Source organism: Trematomus bernacchii, unplaced genomic scaffold (genome assembly GCF_902827165.1).
Source record: "Trematomus bernacchii unplaced genomic scaffold, fTreBer1.1, whole genome shotgun sequence".
NCBI classification, from domain to species: Eukaryota; Metazoa; Chordata; class Actinopteri; order Perciformes; family Nototheniidae; genus Trematomus; species Trematomus bernacchii.
In genome coordinates, this window is record NW_022987656.1 from 7,532,762 (window position 1) to 7,545,018 (window position 12,257).

A 12,257-nucleotide genomic window follows, 5' to 3' on the forward strand; every position below is an offset into this window, starting at 1 on the left:
GCCTGTCGTGAGCTATTGCTTAAGTGTCATTGGGCAAGAAACGTAACCCTAAATGGCTCCTGTAGGGGGTTTGGGATGTTTGAGGGCTTGGCATTGTATACATAATGATTGATTTATTTTTCTGGTAGAATTCAAAAGTCATGACTGAAATGTTGAACGCTGGGGAATCAAACCATCACACTGCATCTCATCAGTACAGCTTCCATTGGTTTGGACTCTTAGGAGTGACTGCCCCACTGTGGAGAGAATGCTTCACTACATGTTAGAATTAAAGTGGACATCATTTTCCACTTAAACTTTATTTCAACTCAAAGTACAAAGCAAGACACTCAACAATGTTTTGTCTTTACAAAATAAAGTGTTAACTATAGAGATTGTGCACAAACACAAACAAGAAGAAGCCTGATGGAGTGACACCAAGAACAGAAAGTAAACACGAAAGATAGAAACTTATCTCCCCTTCACACTTAACAAAGTAAAGTCTGCAGGATACTGACTGCACGAGCATAGTGTTAAAACAATGCAATCCAGACGCCGTTGAAGGAGCTGTAACAGTCATTTGAAAGTCAGCTGGGGGAAAAAAAACACTGTAAAGCGATATTATTTACTTCTCCAAAACGACAGTACACTGCTTCAGTGGAGCTGCTCAGCCTACGTGCAAAAAGAAAAAAGAATCCTCATGTTTGTGTTCTTCTGTAACACTCAACCGTGGTGGGCTCTACAGAAAGGAGAGCACACTTCACATCCCTTGGATCCAGACATTCAAAATCTCTGTTTGACTAAGGTCACTTTTTAAGTTAGTAAGTGCCATAATTGCTGATTAGATATTACCGATATTCACAGAGTATTTGTTTCCTCTGTCCAATCATGGATTGGGTGTGTAACAAAGAAAGTAAACAAAAGTCTATATTTAATAATACAAAATAACCCTTTTCCTGGAGAACAGAGAAAGTGCGGGTTCATTTCAAACATTTAACAAAATGAAGGCTATCTGTCATTATTTTTAAAGTTCTCATACTGAGCGAAGTTGAAGACCACCAGCAGGGTGCTATCCCTTTAAATGGAAAGTTCTGAACTAAGAATGTCTCCTTACATCATGTAGCTGTCATTAACTCTGAGACATCTTCCAGGAGCAGTTCAGGTCTGAGCGTGTGCAAACAGGAGGACACTGAGACACTGCTCAACACCTCCTCAGGAACTGAACAGCAGCAGAGGAACAAGCTGATTCCACCGTCTCTCCTTCACTGATCCTTTATGCTGAGCACTGGGTCCACCAGCTTATTATGGACATGCATCAAACCTCAAATAAAAAGAAAGGGGGAATAAAATCATATTACAAACACACATAAATATCTGCAGACAATGACTGAAATCTCTGTAATATTGAGCAACAACAAATCTTCCTATAGACAGGACCACAGCGTGAAGTGACACTATTAGTCACATATTGCCTCTATAGATCTGCAGTACAATGGACAGCACATATCAGTTATAATTAACTCCTGTCCATTTCTAACTTGAGAACCGCACATCCTGCTGCTCTTAAATGTTAAAATACATGAAATAAATTGCATCTAGGTCTGACACTGTCCCATAATAAAAGGATAGGTAAAATATCACTTTCATTTTTGGTCAAATCAAAGTGAAATGGAATGTATTGATTGTATTATTTCTGTGAATATATGCGTGTAAATCCCCATAGACTAATCACTTTTCTGTCACTTAAAGGTTTGCACCTTGCATACATTACTAAAAATGCATGCCACGTGCACACTTTTAGTCTGATTTTAGAGTGAGTTAGGGCAAATAGCCGTACAATGTGTTGGAGCGCTAACCAATAGGCAGTCTATCTGACTGAAGTAAGACAGTCGAATCAAATAGTCCCTCCATAGATGTTGCTCTATGTGATACACCCTTAGTTTTACAATACACTGGTGTCTCTAACCCTCGGCACAGCAAGCTTTTATGAACGACCTCTTGTCTTCACAGAGCAGGTTAGGGTTAGTGAGATGAGTTGTTGGTACCTTTGAAGTACTTCACAGTTTTCACTCGCAGCTCCAGGGTGGCGTCCTCGTCACAGACGAAGTTGGTGCGGGGGTGCTGCTGGAACGCTGACACGGTCCACATGTGGTTCACCCCCTCCTCTATGGCTTTGTACAGAGCGAAGGCTTTGTGTGCTCCTGTGATCAGAATCATTACCTGAGCAGAGCGGGGGGGGGGGCAACTACATCACTACATTTATCTGACAGCTTTAGTTACTTTACAGATTCAGATTATTGGCTAATAAATCAACCAATTACAAAAGAGTGACATAATTGTAGGTCAAAATATCTAGCAGCACATAAAGTAATAAAAATCAGCTTCACCTTTACCAGCTGTGACGCATTAAAGGTCACCTAATATGCAAAATCCACTTTTGCATTAAAGATCCCCTCTCTTTTTGTCCTGATCCATTTATATAAAAACCTGTCTGAGAATGAGCTGATCAGATGTTGGTCACTTTGTGATGTCACAATGTTTTTTGGCTTGTGTAACCATTAGCCAATCAGCAACCCGCCGTATCACCTGAATCTCCTCCTAGAGCCCCATTAGGCGCTTTCACACCCCGTACTTTTCCCTTTTAGTTCCGATAGTTCCTGGGATTTTGCGTTCACACCAAAAAGAGAACTTAGTTCATGAGAACTTTTCCCCCCTTTTCAGTCCCTGCTAGAGAGCAGGTACTTTCCTGGGGAGAAAAAAGTTCCAATTTCTGATTGGCTGGGCGAATTGCAAACCACGCCCCGTAAAACTCTGAAAAGTTTTGTGAAGCCGTCATTGTATTTGCTGGCATTAGCATTATTAGCATTAGCATTAGCCCAGCGCACCAACGGAAAGAGACTAATTTATGGCAACACAAAAAAAAACATGGGAGCGGTGGAGATGAGGAGGTGTCGGCGTTCTGGCGATTTACTCGGAAGGCTTCAGTAGAAGCTGCTGGGAGTCCCAGCAGCTTCTACTGAAGCCAGTCCCCAACTCCGGGGACTTCCGACCGGGGACTTCGGGTGGCAGTATACGCCGTGAAGTGGTTTGCGGCCTGCCAGTAAACCCAAAGCAGAAGAGGAAGAAGTGACGTCAGCGGCTTCATTTGCGTAATCTTCCCTCAGGGAACTTATTCCGGTGTGAACGCGATCTGTACTTAGTTCCATGGGGGAACTCAGTGCTGGGAATTAAGTACGGCAAAGTACTTGGTGTGAAAGCGGCTATTGTGTTCTTTTCAACCAAATATCTCTCAGAGGGGCGTGGGGAGTGGCTCCTTATTTTCATCTAAAGTAACAGCCAGAGAATCAGCACTTTTGAAACAGGGCTGAAACAGAGGGGATTATGGGATGCTGCAATGATCTGTTTGGTGTTTGGAGCCAAACACTTCAGAGACATGTTTTGTATATATCTGAGACCTATATTGAAATAAACAGTATAATAGGGGACCTTTAAAGCAACAATTATGATCATAATGAACATTTGAAATATTGTACTCTTTACTCTACTGAATTCACATTAGGAGTTACTTTGCATATTCATAATACAAATAATTAAACCCACTAATGAATGCTGACACATTTATGATTGAATAGAAAGATAATTGCAATATGATTATAACAACATTTAATTAATCTACACAATAATGTATCACTAATTATATTCGAGTGATAAAATGGGCCACTATATTATATAGTTAGAGATGTATATATATATATATATATATTTAGAGGTGTGTATATAGATTTCAAAGGAATTCTACTTGTAGCAATATTACTTAATATAAAAATGGAGTACTTCTTCCGTACAGAGTAATATCCTAACCTGGTTACATGAGGTTCATTATTGCAGGACATTGTAGGACCAGATGAAGTGTGTGACTGACCTCCTTGGCACCCATGACAGTTCCCACGCCGACCGTCAGAGCCATGGTGGGGACCTTGGAGAGGTCGTTTCCAAAGAAACGGGCGTTGGCTACGATGGTGTCCTTGGCCAGCGTTTTCACTCTGGTCCTGGAAACCAGGCTGGAGCCCGGCTCGTTGAACGCTATGTGGCCGTCAGGGCCGATACCTGCAGGGAGATAACATCTGGAGATTCAGCTGAGAGACCACTCATAAAGTGACACAATTGTATTATACGTTCATATATTTTTTTAAACACTATTTTTCTTTGAATGTAACATATGTAAGTGCAGGATAGATAAATATACAATTTAAGGTATTTGTTGACGAGTACTTATCTACAAAAAAAAATTAGGGTCACATGTGAATATATTTTTAGATCTGACCAAAAGGTTGTTTTTTCTTAGTTCTGAGATTAAAGTCAAGAGTTTTGAGAAAAAGAAAATCTGAATTAAATCATAATTCTGACTTTTTTCTGAAAATAAAGCTATAATTCTGAGGTTAAAATCTGACTTTTTTTTTCCCCAAAAAATAATACTACTTTGGTCTATGTCAAAAAAAAAGTTCACGTATCCTTTTAAATCGGCCATCGATTATTTATTTGTGTACTACTAGTAGTAGTAGTAGTAGTAGTAGTAGTAGTAGTGTGTTATTAATTCTCATGGAATTGTTTTTAATTGTTGATTTCTTGTTTGGCTTAATGATGGTTAAACAGAAGATCATTTTAGTTTCACTTCCATACTTGATTGTTTTTTTATACGAGATATTTAGTTTGGATTGTTTTAGGTTGTGTGTATATTGCTATTGTGTGGACCCCAGGAATAATAGCTAATGCCCATGCTAATGGGGACCCTAATCAAGGCGTAGAAACGAGTATGACCTCCTACGAACAGCTCGATGCCCCCCGCCTCGCTGATCTTCTGCTCGTACGCCTGGCACTCAGCCTCCAGGTCCTCCACGTTCCCGTCCAGGACGTGAGCGTGGGCGGGATCGATGTCGATGTGCTTGAAGAAGTTGTTCCACATGTAAGAGTGATAGCTCTCTGGATGAGCCCGAGGCAGGCCTGGAGAACAAGATGGACGCCATTTTAACCAAAGAGATGCAGTGCAATGATTCCTGCAGATCTTCTGTTCCAACTAAAGAACAAAAGTAACTGATGTAGACGTGAGGGGCTGTCCGGCTGTGGAAGCTATCACATCCGGGGTAAGGCTGAAATAAATATAGTGCTTAGCTAACTAATGAAAACTGGTCGTCTCGAGGCAACTTGAGACAAATCTGCCTACATAACATTAGCATTAGTGGAATGTACACCAAAAAACAAGACTGAAAAGACGATATAATATAGTTGAAATCAAATTTAAAGCGTTAAAACACTTCAAAACCAAAACACATTACACGTTGTCGAATAAACCAAGTCTAAAATTGAAAGAAAGTTGTATATTCAGCCTTTAACTCACCTACATATTCATCCATGTTGAAGGTCTTCACATATTTGAATGAAATATCTCCACTTCTGTAGTATTCTATTAACTTCTGGTAACAGCCATAGGGAGTGCTCCCTGGAAGAAATGAGAAGATCAGTACAGGCTCTGCTTAACGCTGATATAAACACAGAAACCGTTTACCAGCTCTCACCTGTAGGTAGGCCCAGGGTGAAGTACCTCTCTGCCGAGGGTTTGAACTGGATGATTCTGTTGCGGATGTATTTGGCCGCCCACTCACTGGCCAGGTCATAGTCCTCCAGAATCACCAGCCTCATTGTCGTGGCTTACTTAATGAAGCAAGTTAAGACAAAGCTTACAAAACAGTTACAGAGGCCCTGTCATGCTTTTTGGAGTTTTCCCTTTCCTGTACTGTGATCTCCTGTAAATGTTCTGCAAAGGATAAACCCCAAAGTAACCTCCAGACCTTTACCAGCTTTGCAACACTTTAATGCATCAATAATTATAAAACATAACATATATATTATTCTGAAATGGACCAATCTGCACAATGACTACTTTTACTTTTGGTATTTTAAGTATATTTTGATGCCAATACTTTTGTACTTTTACTTTAGTAACATGTTGATTGCAGGACACTGGTACTTCTATTTTTACTCAAGTAGACTGAGTACTTCTTCCACCTTTGGTACCCCCTCACAGAATCCACATGACATTATGGAATATTTTAGGGAGCCGATATTAGAAAGTTTGCCGTAATCTCTTGGTGAGAGACTGTGAGTAACTCTACTGAAATGTTTCCTACTTGAGGCTAAGAGCTAATGCTAGCAAGGGAGGAGACAACAGGAGCGAATTTTAAGAGTTTAATGCACAGTAATGTCACTCAGCTAATTTCAAAATGCTCGTTAAAAAGTTATTAGACACAAAACTACAGAATTCGACATTAACCCGGTTTTACCTGCTAAATCCGCTGTTTGTCAGGAGAGAATTCAGCTGTTGGAAGCAAGCCCCCAAGAAGTGCGCCGGACTCTGAGGAAAATATTCGTTGTGACCAAACGGCGGTACTACACTTCCGTATCAGTCGCTGGGCCTGGAAATACTTTTTCCCATTGACTAACATTGGGAAAGAGACGTCCGTAAATCGTTGGATAATGTTTTTAAAACTAAATAAACTACCCAGTATGAATATTTGTATAGCCCTTATTAAAAACATTCGGTCCTCAAGTTGTAAAATGTGCTAATAACGTTATTCTGAGAGTTATTTACCTCGGCATTATGAACGCGGATCTAACCCACGGGAACGCGCCGCCCGGCACGTTCATGTGACGTGTTCAGTACTGTATGAGTTTTACCTTTACCCATGGATGCACAATAAGAACGGATTATATGATTATATGAATACTTTCGTGACGTTTCGCTCTCTCAAAAGTTGGGCCATTTTGTCTTCATGCGCCAATGCAACTCTTATAGGAATGAAGTTATGAACGAGGCCCCGCCTAGACGCTTGTTTTGTTACGTGAAAAACTCCCGGTCAGGTGACTTCACTGTGGAAGGTATGGAAGTCCATGAGGGACAAAATAATCTAAAACGCATATTTGTAACGACTACATTTAAGATGTATTGAAATAAAAAACAGACGATATATATATTACAAATAAAGCAATCAAAACCAAATGTGTATTTGATAAATATTTCACTTTGAATGTTACCTTTTATTTGTATCACTGTTTCTATCTTGAATATTGTATTTGTATTATGTACAAACAATAAAATGTGAGCTTCATAAAGCTGTTGTTCTTTTTCAAATACACTCGCAGTTGAAAAAAGTCCAAGCATGTTTTTTATTACTTAAATGTCTATTCTCTATTTGAAATCGATGGTTGTATACAAATATTTTACTGCAATAAAATTATTGGGGAATTATGTTTCCTCCGCATATCAAAAATATGTAGTGTTCTCCGAAGGGACTGCATTGTATTTTGGAATGCATGCAATGACTGTCTCTGAACGTGTAGCAAGAGTGATGACCTTTTTTGGTTGCTTACAAAACATAAGTAGACAATGTTCAGACATTTGAACTCTCATTGGTACATATTGCTTCCCTGGGATAAATCATTAGTCGTTTTATTTTTAAGTTCGATTTTAATTGAGTACAATTAGCCACTGCAACCAGTTTTTTTTTCATTGTAATAAAATATATAACTTCCAAGTAAAATTCAAGACAATGTTTTGGCACAAACATGAAATATGACAGCTTGCCCCTGGTTTAAACCATACATTAATATATTATACTGTTAAAGAGTATATTCTTCATGAATATTACTTCAAGTCTTATCCAAAATTAGTACACAAATGCAATATAAACAATAAGCACTATAGTTTTGTAAAACATTTATTGTTGTAACATTACTGTTTAAGAGGAAAGAACCACAATACATGTTTTCATGTATCAGTCAATTTTGTAAAACAGTTGCTTTCTGTATGGGATGTGGAGTGGAATTGTGAGAGGTAGAGGCTGAATGTAAAACGTGTTCCATGTTCTGGTGATGGTCCCAGGTTGACACGAGGTATGATACTGTTAAAATGTCCATTCTACGCTGCTTTCTTCTTGTAGTCCTCCAGGTGGCACAGGATCCAGCCAGATGGTCCCAGGATGGCCAGGGAGAACATGGTGAGTGCAACAACAGTTTCCTGGAACACAGACGACCAATCAGCATCATTACAGCTACATTAAACAGAATCCAATGTACTCCTTGTAAAGTGCAAAGTCTGAGTTAGACATGGGTCCCATAAATCTGTCCTCTCATAGCAGAGGAGCAACATGTGTGCATTATTACATGTACTTAAATAATCGAAAGACTGGAAACCATGCAATTTAACTAATATTGAGCATTTATTTTAAATCCCTGAATATACATTATACTGAGCTCTTTGAAAAAAAAGATTTAAAAATATAAGTTATGGTATTGCTTAGTATAAGGTGTGTAAATTGCCCGAATCTGTCATAGTTACATTACATTACATGTTACTTGTTAGACGCTTTTATCCAAAGCGACTTACATACTCAATACTGTGGGCAATCCTCACAGGAGCAATTTGGGGTGAAGTGTCTTGCCCAGGGACACAACGACATGCTGACTGCAGTGAGACTCGAACTTGCTATCCTCTGATTCGAAGATCAGCGCACTAACCCACTGCGCCACACGCCTCCCTATAGTGTTGGTAAAATGTAAATCTCCAAGTTTACGTCTTGTGTAATGCATTGTACGGTGGCCGACAGGTGCAAATACACTAAATTGAATAAGAAATTAAAGCAGGAGACACTAAAAAGGAACACAGCTGGGACCGGAGCGCTTGTTGACGTTCAGGGATTATAAAGTTGGCAAACTGACACTTAGAATTTATGTAAAATGTTTTATCCGTTATTTGAACAATAGGATCACATGCTTCCTTCCAATATTATTGCAGATCTGCTGTAAGCTAACGTAGTCATTTCCAATATACTGACCAAATACAATTACGAAACAGGCTAAATCTGCCAACAGTGAAAGTTTAGCAACTTTATAATCCCTGAATGCCACCAAGCGCTCCGGCACCAGCTTCGTGCGCCATTTCCTTTGTGTTTTGAGCTTCTTGCAGTGTTTTTGTAATTTACAGAATTGTATTCTTTCGTAAACGCTGCGCATGTTTCGTCAAGTTGGTGAAGATGTTCCTTCATTTGCATTTTTGCTACATTGGTGTTTTTGTATATTAGCATTGTTTTTTAAACGGCAGCGCGTTTCTCCTAATAGAAGTGTTTTTGGGCCCGCTGTACATCTCTATATTAAAAACCAAAACAAATGTGAAATATACTTCTTATTTTTTGCTAATTTCAGGAGCCATATTCACAGACATTCTGAGAATACTCTGAAGTTTTAACTTTGACTAAAAAGTGTTTAGCAAGGAAACCTAGCTAAGGAGTGATTTATGAAATGCTATGAAGCAACTCAGAGAAAGGACGACATAAACATTAATGGTTTGAAGCTGCTAAATAAAAAAAAAACAATCTAAACTTTTGGTATGAAGCTGTGCGAAGGACAGAGCCGTCACAGCTGGTGTAGCAGGCAGATTTTGTTTTTATAGTTTTGGATTTCATGTGAATAGATTGGTACAGTAATGATACCTTAAACTCCAGAAATACGTTAGCATTTTAACACATTCAGTATGCTAATCTCAAAGTAACTTTATGGAGTTTCTGATTAGATGCCTGAATAAGGTATATGGTTAACACAGGCTTGAGAGATGTTCAAGTTCTGTTCTACGACAAAATATGTCAGTAAATACCCCACTGATGAAAAGTCTGAGGCTTCTGAAAAACAGCAGCTGCTAAAAAGCCGCTAAATGAGACTAGTGAAAGTCATCACAACAAACATTAGCCACATGTAGCTTAGCGGTGGTTACGTGAATTATTGTGACTGTAAGCATCATAAACATGCGTTTGCCACAGAGCTTATTTTCAGCAGTATTCCAAAATCCAAAGGAAAAATCCCATTGTCTTTTAGTTGCTAAAATAAGTACAATGGTAACTTCTGGGTCGGGCTTCGAAGACATGTCATCACTGCAAGACTTGTTATGGCAGCTAGCGAAGTTTGAAAAAAACAGTAAGGTAGGGAGAGACTCAAAATATAGACTTGAGACATGGCAACATATGAGACAGCAAAAATAAACTTAGCATTTATTTCGTTTCATGGGAACATTAAATGTTTTTTAGTATTTATAGCATGGGTCCTCCTAAAATGTCCCTGGAGGACACATGCCTGTCGTCATTAGATAACTGAACCCGTTTTGGCATGGCTCTACTTAAAGGTGGGATAGGTAATTTTGGAGAAACCAGCTCGAGTGCGCCAGAATTTGAAAATACACAACCGGAAAAAATCTGCCACTTCCTTACAGAGCCCCTCCTCCAACACACACGAACGCACATGACCAATGAGGGCACGAGATAAGTTTGTGCACAGATGGAAGGCTGAGAGGCAGGTAGGCCATCCAGTTATTTTAGCCGGGCCGGCTCAGATGATTGGTCGTGCTTTTTACAGTACTACGGCTTCCACAGATGAATTTTTTTAATGTATTTATTGTTAAAGCATTTAATATATTCATTGCTATCGGGATGTTAAGAGCATTCCATGGAATATAACAAAAAGTGTTTCGGAAATAAATTACATACCCCACCTTTAAATAAAAAGGAGTCGCGATTTCCCAACTGAGGGAGAAAACTATCATAAAGATAAACTCAAAAACTCAAAATAATTATTTAGTCAAAATATTGCAAACGTTTCTTATTATTTTCAGAAGTAGAGTAGGCCTATATCCTTTTTTTTTTTTTACTTAGTTTCTCAAAAAATTTGAATCCTCCATCATTACGTTGATTTACCGTCTGAATTGTAGCACCTCATCAGAATGGCTAGAATCTCATTATGTTTTACTTCGCAGTTAGTTATTTTGACTTAGAATCTCAGTAAATGACTTTGGATCTAATAGTTATGAGCTAAGAATCTCATTAGTTTGACTTGGTGTTAATTTTGACTTGAGTCTCATTATTATGATTCAATAGCTTATTGTTGACTGACTTAGTATCTAATTATTATCACTTAGTTTCTCACAAAAACGACCAAGGATCTCATCATTATGACTTAGTACTTAATTATTATGATTTATAATCTCATTATTATGACAAAGTAGCTCATTATGACTAATTGACTTTATATCTTATTATTATGACTTAGTGTCTCATTATTAGGCCTATGACTTAGTATCTCAATATTTCGCCTTAGTAATTCAAAATAACGACTAAACATCTAATTAAATAGACTAAGTATCAAAAATGTTGGCGAAAATTGGCTTCCATAAGTACAGGACACAGTAACCTAACTGTGTTAGCCTGTGCCTGACATTAACTGGGTGGATGAATGATCTAAATATAAGTAGCATTTCATTTAAATTTGTCACAGACATGTAGCAATTTTATTCCACTTACTTATGTTAATAATTAACGATGTCTTTCATAAAGAAATACCCACGTTAAATACTGTCCGCTGACATAACACACATTCTTTTGACCTCGGCAGCCAAGGACGGCTAACAGCCAAGATAATGAATGCTAGCTAGCCATGTAGCTAACACAATACTTACTAGAGGGCCGATCTTCTCCTTGGCCGGGGCGCTGTAGACATTAGCCTTCTGGGTGACGGTGTGTCCCCGCAGGACGGGAGCTGCGCGCCTGGCGATGGTCCTCAGGAGCCCTGACATGTTTGTTTGCTGCGGTAAAGTGTTGCTGTGTTCTCGGCTGAAGAGGCAGATGAAGTGAAGAGGAAGTGGATCAATGCAGAGAGGTCGTTTCGTCTTCTTGTCCCTAGGACGTTACCGTGAGCCACATAGCGCCCCCTACTGACCCGGATGTTAGTGTACTGTACATGGATGCAAGGGTGTAACTTTGGTTTGAGAAGTGGGGGGGACACAAAACAGGGGGTCCTCCGCAATGAAACATTGTTCTCGATTTAATTCCATTTCCTGCCTTTCTGCAAATATATTAGGGACTATGGTGTTAAAAAATCCAAGAAAAATGTGTAGTGTATACTGTATAATGAGTGTGCAAACCTATCTAGTATCCTATCCATGTGAACCTGTTTTATTTGTGATGACCTCACATCCTATAGGGGGGTCCTGGGGCATGCACCCCCGGGAAGATTTTTTTCTTTAAATTGAAGTTAAAGGCATCAATCTGGTGCACAAATTAAGAGATGTATGGATACAGCTCTCAACACTCATATGAAACAGAACTGTATATATTTCAATACTCCAAAAACCATTAGAATATCAATATGCTCACAACCAATAACAAATAATTGATATACTCCTC

The 12,257-nt window shown here is 38.9% G+C and overlaps 2 protein-coding genes across 4 annotated transcripts; both read right to left on the reverse strand.

The window, feature by feature from the left end:
* Window positions 1-280: 280 nt before the first annotated feature.
* LOC117486742 (glucosamine-6-phosphate isomerase 2) lies at window positions 281-6,673 on the reverse strand. Of its 3 annotated transcripts, XM_034135275.1 has the most exons (8): window positions 6,626-6,643; window positions 6,318-6,388; window positions 5,553-5,688; window positions 5,375-5,476; window positions 4,798-4,980; window positions 3,902-4,086; window positions 2,025-2,199; window positions 281-1,300 (listed from the first exon to the last, which is right to left on the reverse strand). In XM_034135275.1, exons 3-8 carry the CDS (start codon window positions 5,674-5,676, stop codon window positions 1,242-1,244), a joined length of 828 nt encoding a protein of 275 aa, XP_033991166.1. In that variant the 5' UTR covers window positions 5,677-5,688; window positions 6,318-6,388; window positions 6,626-6,643; the 3' UTR covers window positions 281-1,241. The 3 variants fall into 3 exon arrangements, with proteins under 3 accessions (XP_033991166.1, XP_033991165.1, XP_033991167.1); XM_034135274.1 differs by having other exon boundaries at window positions 6,318-6,673; XM_034135276.1 differs by lacking the exon at window positions 6,626-6,643 and having other exon boundaries at window positions 5,553-5,684; window positions 6,318-6,449.
* Window positions 6,674-7,735: 1,062 nt separating this feature from the next.
* On the reverse strand, window positions 7,736-11,738 carry LOC117486621 (cytochrome c oxidase subunit 8A, mitochondrial-like). Its single transcript, XM_034135123.1, has 2 exons — window positions 11,531-11,738; window positions 7,736-8,050 (listed from the first exon to the last, which is right to left on the reverse strand). Exons 1-2 carry the CDS (start codon window positions 11,645-11,647, stop codon window positions 7,952-7,954), a joined length of 216 nt encoding a protein of 71 aa, XP_033991014.1. The 5' UTR covers window positions 11,648-11,738; the 3' UTR covers window positions 7,736-7,951.
* Between the last annotated feature and the right edge of the window lie 519 nt (window positions 11,739-12,257).